Source organism: Branchiostoma floridae, chromosome 8, assembly GCF_000003815.2.
Source record: "Branchiostoma floridae strain S238N-H82 chromosome 8, Bfl_VNyyK, whole genome shotgun sequence".
NCBI lineage: Eukaryota > Metazoa > Chordata > Leptocardii > Amphioxiformes > Branchiostomatidae > Branchiostoma > Branchiostoma floridae.
This window is the reverse complement of record NC_049986.1, coordinates 23608039-23619537: the sequence shown is the minus strand read 5'-3', so window position 1 is coordinate 23619537 and position 11499 is coordinate 23608039. Positions and strand designations below refer to the sequence as shown.

At 39.5% G+C, this 11499-nt stretch overlaps 1 protein-coding gene across 2 annotated transcripts in view; it reads right to left on the bottom strand.

Moving 5' to 3' along the window:
• Positions 1-4916: 4916 nt before the first annotated feature.
• Positions 4917-11499, bottom strand: part of LOC118420723 (histone H4-like) — a 95962-nt gene continuing 89379 nt past the window's right edge. The window contains exons 1-3 of one of the 2 annotated variants that reach the window (XM_035827678.1): positions 7705-7813; positions 5882-6002; positions 4917-5680 (exon numbers count right to left, since the gene is read on the bottom strand). In XM_035827678.1, the coding sequence (XP_035683571.1) occupies positions 5414-5680; positions 5882-5953 (339 nt within the window). In that variant the 5' untranslated portion in view covers positions 5954-6002; positions 7705-7813 and the 3' untranslated portion in view covers positions 4917-5413. Of the gene's footprint in view, positions 5681-5881; positions 6003-7704; positions 7814-11499 lie in introns of those variants that run through there. The other variant, XM_035827679.1, reaches the window with a different exon arrangement.

Here is an 11499-nt window from a genome sequence, read left to right as displayed (position 1 = left end):
ATATCCAGTTGCTTGAGTAACTGCTTTTTTGGCATATCTTATTACCTGGATGTCTCATCTTCATCGATGTAAGCATTTGGAAGATTTCAGTCAGTAATATGGAGTTGGTTTATCAACAATCTGGGATTTCATTTCCTGTTGTTTTAGCTATAACTACACCTGCGAAACACTGCCTAGAACTACGTTATATATCATAATTGATCACAAAAACATTTTCATAACTACGTTTTAGCACTGTGACGTTGCCTGCCTGTCTTTTTATGTCCTGGTAACATTCATGGATATGTTTTTTTTAAAAAACGTTTTGGGGCACAATCTGAAACTGTTCAATAAGTCTACTGTTAACAGACATCTTTCTTCACAATACAGTATTGTAACCCAAAACGCTTTGATTGGCTCCACGAGCCTTGTTTTGCGGTGAACTCTAAGTGAATGAAAAAAAAAATTCCAAAAGTGTAGCTCGAATCTGACGTTACTATGACGTATAAAGCTCACTCATTATATAAGGTAAAAAAGTCGCCATCTCTTCTTCTTGCCCCCTTTCTAGACATGTGTCTTGTATCTACAGCGTTTTTATTTTGCGAACATGATATCGTACGTTTGACACTCGGCTTGTTTTAAAATTCTTTAAACGCGCTGGGCGGTCCGTGTGGGGAGGGGAACATGCCGCAAATTGACAAATATGTCGTAAACGTATATCGGTTCTGTGACAAAATAACCTATGTGCCATGCAGGGACGGGATTACACTTAGGTATTCTCCAAGCAGAGGTTGGGTCGCTATAGTATAGAGATATAGTAGTGGTCGGGATATTTTCCGGCTTGGTCTCACAAGGCATCGAACGTTTTCTTCTGTTTCTTTTCTTGTGATTTTTCCTTTCTTTTCCCTTCGAAAACGTCTTCGAAAATGTGGCTTTTATAGTTTACTATGGGTCCATTGATAGCACCAATGGTCATTTGTCATTTTTAGATGTTTCAACTTTTTGGGACTGACAATATTGAATGATATGACCTTAATAGTCTGTGTAGTGCGTTTGACCCAAACCTACAGCAACAACAAGTAGATTTGGTTACATCATGATCTGAAGGGACGATAGCATTTATTGTATAAATAGATGTACGCACACATGAACTTTGACCGCGTTGTGATGCAGTGTCAACTACGAGCCACCAAAGGGTGATGTAACTACAGAGTGACTTACGTAAGAAGGTTAAAAAATTCACAGGTTGTTATATGTATGTAATAACTGAGTGAGAGGGCCTTGTGTTATCAGCAAGGGAGATCTTCTTCAGTTGTTGTTTCTTATCGAGTTTGTTAGCGTGTATTGTGCATTTAGGGAGGCAAAATCCTTGACCAGAAGGATTAAAAACTCACCAGTAATGGCGTTTGTTCCGGTTGTTTCTTCTGTGTGTTTTAAATGATTATATTTTGGGATTATCGTATATTTTGCAACAGGAAGATCAAAAACATTGAAAGATAATGAGAGGAGAATTACAGTACCCACATGTAAGCTCGCTGCTTTTTTATACTGTAGTTGGACTAGACTTGTAAAGCACGGACGTCGGCTAAAATCCAAGTAACTAGAAAACTTATATAATAAAGTTTTTGAAGGCCATTGGAAAACATTACGCAAATCATCATTTACAAATCTAAGGATGATTGGCTGATGTAATTGGATGTGATTTCAACGGTGTAACTGTAAATATGGGTAAACCTCCCTACATATAAATATCTACCAGCAGGGTAAGGTAGAAAAATCACGACGATGTCATGCCTAGAGAAGGGCCCTGGTGTGCCCACAATTATGCTGGGATCTTATTTCAGTTGTTGTTGTTGTAACTGTAAACACAGCTGTCATGCTCCAATCTATTTCATAACCACTCGAATCTATTTCATAACCACTCGAATCTATTTCATAACAGCTCGAATCTATTTCATAACTTGTATGTACTGTGTGTGTTTTTAATGAGCCCTGTAAGATTAGCTCAATGAGCTAAAGGGTATAACAATAAACTCAATAAACTCAACTCAACCACATTTCAGCAACAATTAATCACGAAAACTGTTCTAAACTAGCTTTAAAAGAAGTTATACAACGTCTGTGGGAAAATATCGAAATAAACCCTCTAAAATTTCAAACTGAGCAATTTTACCAAACTCGGGGTGAATATGACTATCTTGCACCCTGAAATCATTTCAAAATTTCTATCTCATAATTTATACTTCATCGCATAGGGGAAGACACAGCATCGCCAACTTTGCTGACAAGATGCTGCGTAGCTTTTTAGTATTTCCTAGATTCAGTGTCTTTTGTATTGAAGCCTAGGTGCGGATTACAAACAAAGCTCTCCTTATACACTACCTCAGACTGTGAATACGAGAGGAAAGAAATAGCACATAGACCCTGAAGAACTCGTCGTTATCATAACTGTAATCATGACGGTATCATAGAGGTAAACTAGCAGATTGTGCTGGTCCCGCAATTTTAAGTGTCTAAAAACGTTAGAGGAGAAGAAGAAATTGTTGTGCCACTAGAAACTGTGTGTGGAGGTGTTCTGTTACAAGTGATTGAACAGTAAGAGAGGAGCACTGTTAGCATGAGTTAGAAGAACAATCTATGGAATGAAAGAATTCTTTTTCTTGTCTTTTTGATGCATCTATTAAAAGGCTAACAGATTGTATCGATTTCTAAGTTCAGTGTAAGGAACCGTTCATGGAGAATAAGGAAATATGTTGGAACGAATAAAGAAACCCATATTGTAGGTGATTACGCAATGGCTGAGAATGGCTGTTAGCGTGAGCTAAAACAACATTCTGGTAAACGAAAGAGTTTCAGAACTTCTACAATGTGTCTCCATAAAGACATCTTTTATGGTCTGAATTAGAAGCTGACAGAGGGGCGATATTGGACCACTAAAACAGTAACCCGGTTTATGAATTATGTCCACACAAACCGAGGTACCGATGTCCAGATTCTGGTCTATGTGTTCATAAAACGAAACAAACCTGTCGTGACCATTGTCTGACTTACATTTTCAACACTGGATCAAAATGTTTCATCTAACTGTGTCTTCCCGGTTGCTTCCCTTTATTGTGTCATAGTACTTTCGGGATAAAGTCAGTGATTGAAAAAAATCGTGAACCTGCAATCCTGTCGTGCATCAAGTTGTCGAGGGAGGGGGGCAAAATCATTGTCCAGGGGGATTAAAAACTTCCTAGTGACGTACCTGAGATAGTTCCGTATATATATGTGGTGTGCTAGTGTTTGTTTCTGTTCGTTTTCTGCACTATACGTTTGTTTGGTCTTCTTTTTTCTGTCTGTTTTGAATTAAATTTTTTAGGAGGCATCCATTTTGCAATCCGATGATAAAAAAATAACTTAAGATGGAATAATTATAAATTTTATACTCTTTAGATAGAGCTCTACATTTTCGAAGACGTTTCCGATGGGAAAGAAAGGAAAAATCGCAAGAAAAGAAACAGAAGAAAACATTCGATGTCTTGTGAGACCAAGCCGGAAAAAATCCCGACCACTACTATATCTGTATGCTATAGCGACCCAACCTCTGCTTGGAGAATTCCTAAGTGTAATCCCGTCCCTGCATGGCACATAGGTTATTTTGCTACAGAACCGATATACGTTTACGACATATTTGTCAATTTGCGGCATGTCCCCCTCCCCACACGGACCGCCCCGCGCGTTCAAAAGAGTTTTTAAAACAAGCCGAGTGTCAAATGTACGATATCATGTTCGCAAAATAAAAACCTTGTATATACAAGATACATGTCTAGAAAGGGGACAAGAAGAATAGATGGCGATTTTTTTTTTAAATTTTATATAGTGTGAGCTTTATACATCATAGTAACGTACGTGTTGTCGTACAGGGGATAAAGCCGGACCCCAAAAAAACAACAGCCCACTGTTAAGTGTTGTACATTTTGAACCTTAAATATTTACAGTTAGTTAAATATTCAATTAATATACATGACGATTTTCAGCGTAATTGATGACGTCATTTCGAAATCTGAGTTTTGATTGGCTAATTTCGGAAGAAATCGGAAACGGGAGCAAAAACAAAGCGTTTTCCTTCGGAAACGTAAAAATAAATTGACCCATTGTGAAAACGAGGATGCCATTGTTGCCAACATGTTTTGTTGTTGTTTCCTTGTGGGTTCTTTTACCTCAACGCTCACGTGGCTTTGATGAAGTCACAAGTTCACAAACACTAGGAATATGAAAAAGTGATGCAAATATGCTAAAAAAATTGTTGTATAGGCCATTCACATTAAGGTTTTGTTTTGGAGAATATTTCAATTTTGGGGCTCAAATCTTACGTAGTTTAAAAGTTAGAATTCAAAATTCTATTTAAATAGTTGAAAATGGTTTGTTGGTGCCTTGCACTTGTACTCATCATAAGGCACATTAACCTAAATAACTTCATAAAGTGACTAACTTCTCCTATGTGTAGAATCTTACCCCTGACGATTTGGTTAAGTCATCCCTATTTGCTATTCCTGTATCCGATCTTATATCCCATATTTTCGATATTTAGGTACAAAAGCGCTCAGGCCCCTTTCCACTAGACGGCGATCGCCCTGCGCTCTCACTGTGACCTAAATAGGATATTTGTAACCTTCGCTTTCACACTGGGTATTTCATACGAAACGTAAAAGGGTGACTAAGAAGACAACAAAACACACCAAGTGTAAAAAAAAAAATCGTTTCTTTTCCATAGAATTCAATTTTGAGGTCGCAGAGAGAGCGCGTCGAGAGCGCCGTCCTAGTGGAAAGGGGGTATCAGTGAACAAACTGGCACGGTGTGTGCGTATTACGTGTATAACAAGAGGAATTGTCAGGCAAAAACCTCAGGCTTCAGATATCATTTGAGTTTGACGTCCTTTATTTTTGCTTGCATCTTTCCCAACAGAAACACGTGTGATTATATAGGCGGACACATCAGATATCATTAAATTGGTTAACGCTAGTCATGCAGCAAGAATCAAACGTAACAGGTTGGTTCTTCATATTTTGAGAAATGTTAACAACGATGTAACAGGTCCAGAGCAATTCCCATCTGTTTTATATGTATACACAAGAGTAAGTATATGCAGGCCACTGTTTGAAATCATATAAAGGAATAAACGCTATAATTTACGTCTACAACATTTGAGAAATATGTGTGATCGTGTTGGGTCAGACACTTTATTTCTTTTTAATCAGTACAAACGGGCCTGAATGTTTTCATCATTACCGATGATATGCGGTACATACAATACAAAGAAAACAATCATATGTCACATTACAGAAGCCTCGAACATTCATTAAGCACATTATTGTGATCCAAAAAAAAACGTTTACATCAGCTCATATATACATCCAAAAAGCGTTTTCAGGCACTTAATTAGTAGAAGGCTTAAAACCTTGGTTTAGGGGAACCTTTCTCTTCGAGAGCTCGGGCCATGTCCACATAGGTAACTCTAAAGCGCCCTTCGTTCATGGCGAATTTCGTTGCGAGGTGGATCACGTGCAACAGGAATTCCATAAAGTTCATACCGGACCCGTAGATTTGGAAGAAGTGGCTGAGGCCGCTACGGCGAACCAGACGATGGATGGCGGGCTTGGTGATGCCCTGGTTAGTGTCGGCGGTCTGGAGCTGTTGGCGGTCGAATTCGATGTCCTCCTGTTTAAAAAAGTGTGAAAGCCACAGCTGCATAAGATATCTTTATCATCATGCAAATAACCTTACATAACTTACATTTTGTAAGTTACATTATATCTATACATGAAAATACCTTTCTCTCTCAGGCAAAATCTATTTGGTTCTATTTCATGCAAAAAATTCACATGGATGGCTTCAATTAAAAAAGAAAAAAAATCTTACCCCGAGATCATCTTTAGGTGCTGCGGTGACCACCATCACCATGGCGACGAACAGCGCGGCTTTCAGAATCATCTTTCCTCCTGTCTTGGTCTTCGGGATGAAGTAGAGAAACAGCCTAGATCTGGAGCAACAACAACAAAAGAAAACGTCAGTCAAGTATCATCGACATATTGTAGGTAGCGCCTCACCGGAATCTAGGACTCAGGTAAAAAAAAATCAGATTTATTTACAAAATTCTGCAATGAAGTAGGCAAGTCTAGCCAAGCAACAACGTGGCAATAAGATAATCAATCCGGAGTAAATGGCATTGCTTTTGAAATAAGACTCGCCAGAGTAAGCTAAACGTTTGAAAAACAAATAACGTTTCATTCATAGCTTGCTGCTTAGCAACACATGCACCAACAGAAACACAAACGCAAGCACGCTGGCTTTGCAAAGAAAACAAGTAGGGGAGTACAATGTAAAAACAACGCTTGAATCAGAAATGTCGTCGCTGTTCAGTTGCTTATATAAAGGAAGCTAAATGGGAAAATGACATAGTGCTATAATGCGCAGAAACATGTAATAAGCCAGAAATACTCGAAAACACGTAAATGGCAGTAAACAGACAAATGCTGCTACAGCGGAAAGAGACCCAACGTTGGGCCACACATATCTACTGAGCTAAAGAGATACGCGAAGAAAATACAAACTAATTCACCTTGTATTTTCTATGGCACGAATACAAACTGGGGAATCTTCCGCGGTTCCACTGTGCAACGTATCTACTTAAATACTTGTCAGAATCATAGAATGCACATATCTACAAGGATCCATCGTTAGGTGACTACAATGTTCTTCAGTTATCGAGTCATGAAAAATGCCTGTGCGCAACAGAAAGACAAATAAACCAGTGCACTCTCCGTCTTACCGCACTGCGGTTACTTAACATTTACCGAGCCATAAAAACACCTGTTCACAGCGGAATGACAAACGAGCCAACACATCCTCCGTTTTACAGACATTTACCCAGCGATGCATGTGAAAAAAAGCTGTGCAGAACAGAAAAAGGAAACTAACTGGGTCACCATAATTGTCCCCACCGAGCCTTTAAAACATCTCTGCGCAACAGAAAAACAACCAAAAAAGCACATCCTCTGTTTTACAGCTATCACGTTAGATTTACCGAGCAATGTATATGGAAAAAAAAACAGAAAATACAAACTGACAGACTCCCCCTGACTGCTCCTACAGCTCGCTACATTACCGAGCAATGCATATGGAAAAAACACTTTGCACGCCAGAAAATACAAACTGAGTAGCTCACCATAAGTTCCTACAGTTTGTTACATTTACTGAGCCGTGGAAAAACTTCTCTGCACAGTCGAAAGACAAATCAGCTCATCCCCCGTTTCACCGAAGATATCTTACATTTACCAAGCCATGACAAAACGTTACACAACAGAAAGTACAAACTGACTCACTCATTCATCTTGTTCCCGCACTTCAGTACATTTACTGAGCCTTGAAAAACATCTCCACACACCGGAAAGACAAACAAACACACACACCCTTTTACCGCAGATATGAAAAACACAATGACAAACCAACCAATACATCCTAGCCTTTACAGCAGTTATTTTACATTAACCGAACCATGCAAAACCCAGGTGCACATGAAAAAACAAATTAACGCATTCTCCGTACGCGTTTTACCACCGTTATCAGTACTTCAGTGACTCAAAGGTTGAATATCAAAGACCTAACTGACCATGAAGACAAGAACCAAGAGTAGGATATAAAGGAGGAACAAAAAATCTTCAGTCAGATTGCAAGTCACATACCAGGTTTGTCGATGAAGACAATGACGACGTACGTAGCTGACGTGAAGAACAGCTTTGGATGAATTAGCAAGCCGGTTATCCTGTCTTATAGAACTACACGAGCTTATGCAACATCTGTGATTACAGCTACAACCAATCGGCGAGCAAAAAGCATAACGGATGAAGGAGAATTCTTATTACACAACCAGTAGGTACTTACATTGCTTACGCAAGCAATGTGAGTAGCTATGGGTTGTGTAATAAGAATTCTCCTTCATCCTATATTCTACCAACCTGATGAAACTATTTTCGGAAGAAAGCATAACCTTGAGAAAGCCTATCAGATTAGAGCTAACATAAAGCAACTGGACGAAAAAAACAGCCAGAACCAACCAGCTACCTGAAAACATAGCCTGCCCTTGATATAAGATTTTACATAAGATATCAAGCCAGAGGACTTCGGCCGGACGGTCACTGCGCCCACACACACTTCAGCAGGTCGACGTGAGAAGATATTATGATATAAGAGCAAATCAGTTTGAGAAGATGATTGTAACTTTACGCTGATGTGTACTGATCTAACAGATAAAGGGTTGCTTATGTAACGTTGCTTATTTTAGCTTTTAGAGGAGTGTATTTTTTTCCGGTCAAAAATCTTACAGAATTCCTGCTCCTTATTCTCCAAGCACGGGTTGGTAAGGAAAACCGTGACATTTTTCTTATAATATATGTACAGCAAAGCCATCCTTATATTTGTTCATTCAAGTCTTTCTCCAATGCTGTTATTTGAAGCATTGTGATTATGGAGACCACTTTGATGTCTCTTAATTTTTATAGCAGAAATACTGATGTTGATTAAAAAGAAGGGCGACAAAAGGACGATACGAAACTAAATTCATGTTCAGTAAATGAAATATGAAGTATCGGCGCTTTTTTCTACTACAGATGCATTCCAGATGTATTACAAATGAATTCCTGCCATGCCTCCATGCTGACCGAAAAGAGCGTCAAGACGCCCGTTGTTTGTTAACGGGGTAAATTGGAGTAGAAAACTTTGAAAAGAAATGAACATTCTCCAAAACACTTAGATAGCGGTATGGTCTTCTTACAGCTACCCTTTTGCCACTTGCACCCGTTGTTAACAGGTTTAATTTCTGAGATTTTTAAACGTTTGAACATTCTGATGAAAAATTGTAACATAACTGACATTACAACGTACATCACCTTATCATTATGACGGTAGGTAGACGGAGAATCAGTGGTGAAAATCTCTTCCAGTAGAATAAGGTAGGAGAAATGGCAGCGATATCATTTAAGGCCCTGGTCTGTTTATAATGTAGGGAATTGTAATTGTTGTTGTTTCTGTAAATCCTCCTGCTGTGCCTTAACACTGCAAATATTATCTACGATGAACCATATTTCTGTAAGACTTTTACACAACAACTGTAAAATAAAACTGTTTCCAACTGAGAAGCAATCTTTCATTTTCAATTTCAATATTCTTGTGTAACATCGTGCTAAGGATATTTAGGTAAGTCCTCAAAAATTTCTAACAGACACTTTTAAACAACATCTGGTTAATAGGACATTCTAAATAGCTGAATATATAAGATTAGAACCTGCTTGCTACAATTGACATGTCTATTACTAGTGGGGTCCTGGGTTAAAATCCCGAGTTCCTACCAATCCTGTGCCCTTGAGTAAAGGCCCCCTCTCACTTGACGTGCGGCACGCTTGCGGCATTGCTGCGTTCGAAAACGCAGATGTACCGCCACGGAACCTACAGGTGCCGCAAGCAAACCCAGAGGTGCCGCAAGCAAACCTAGAAGTGCCGCAAGCAAGCGCGACGTTTTTTAAAAAGTTTAAAAATAACGCAAGTGGCAAGATGCCGCAACAGTGCCGCAACAGTGCCGCAACAGTGCCGCAACGGTGCCGCAACAGTGCCGCCACCATGCCCCAAACAGTATCAAGGATATATTTTGCCTATTTTACACCAAGAATCAAAAGTAAACATCCTTTTATCACCGAAAAACTATTTTAGATGCATTTCTAATAATTTTACAGTGGTTTTCGATCCAGTAAAAACACTGCGAATTCCAGAAAACTTACCTTGTATCCGTATTCAGAGTTAACTTAAAAATACATCTTTTGATTTTTGGTAGCCTGCCGCCGATAAAATACAAAATTGCAGTCATTCAAACCGATGGGCCATATTTTTCTCACTTTTTACACATATGATAGACTTAGACATCAATAGGCTGGCAAGCCATCCGCCGACAATGAAAATACTCCGCGTCATACAAAATAAGTATGAAATATCAAGCATTTTCATTTTAAAAATTTGCAAAATTGGTGAATAAACATATTAACATACATAATTACACATAACGTTACATGGTGCAAAACGTACACATCGATTCAAATCTGGTATATGGTTCGTGTCCGTTCATTTGGGTCATTTCCTGTACAGTAAAAGTCGTTCAAGGTTATTTATAGCATATGTATCATATAATTCATTATCATAAGGGAAATCTTTTCATTATAAATCTCATTTTTGGGCATTCTCATCATTTTACAGTGATTTTTCATAAATTGACAACGCTGCAATTGCCAATAACATGTTCATTCAGTTTAGAAACGCAACAGTGCCGCACGTCAGTGTGAGTGCAAGACAAAATCGGCGAAATTAACACAGCAGTGCCGCAGTGAACGAACGAAGCAATGCCGCAAGCGTGCCGCACGTCAAGTGAGAGGGGGCCTTAAGGCACCTTACACGGTTGTTCTTACTCTACCCAGGTGTAAAACTGGTACCTGACATGGGGAGGTAAAGGCGGTGGGAGGAGACTGTTGGGCTCCTCCTTCGAATTCCACATCGTACCCTAGTACCTATTAAGTATTTATATCACAATCCAATGCCCTTTATACCCCCCTCACATTAGGCGAAAATCGATCGGACGACGAGTCTGCGAGCTCTACATTACGAGGAGGCATGATCCTGAAGGGAAGGGGGGAACTCTGCCATTTCCTCGCCGGCAGCAGGGTCATGCCTCCTCGTAAATTTAGAGCTCGTAGACTCGTCGTCCGATCGATTTTCGCCTAATGTGAGGGGGGTATAAAGACTTTATTTATATAACAGGCAATGATACCGGTGCTACGGTTACCTTTATATATACTAACTTTGCAATTAGTGGGGTAAATGCCTGGTAAATTGCTACACATAGATAGAGTATTAAAACACAACTTTATCAACTTTCCTGATAAACTGCCCGTAACACTCAGTTTCAATCTCCTTACTTTAGTGTCTTCTGTACCAAAGCGTACAGGAAATCTTAGTGAGTCGTGAAACAAACCCCGGCGTTTCAGAGATATGACTATGTAAAGGCCCCCTCTCACTTGACGTGCGTGTTGGACGCCCGTTTGAGGCACTTGACATGGTCACATAAAAAAAAGATTAAAAAATTGCGGTGGGCTAAATCAGGCTGTGAAAGGTGTCCTCGTAATCCCCACGAGTTGTTCTATCTGCCTTGTGAATCTCAAGCGATGGACTTTTGCGAGAAAGTATATATTTGATGTCAAAGTTGACCGATTTTCGACAGCTTTTTCCTATGGTTTCGCCATTGTTTTCAAGCCGAAATACGCACCGTATGGGGGTTTCGGGGTGTCCGCTTAGTGGGCGAGGTTCAACTGTTTCCGGGTCACGCTATACCGTTGCGGCAGTCACTCGGGACCTCACTCGGTAGTGTACACAAGTACTTTTGATGGTGCTGTCAGCGGTTTATCATGTTACGAAGTAATATTGAAATGTCTTTGAAGTAT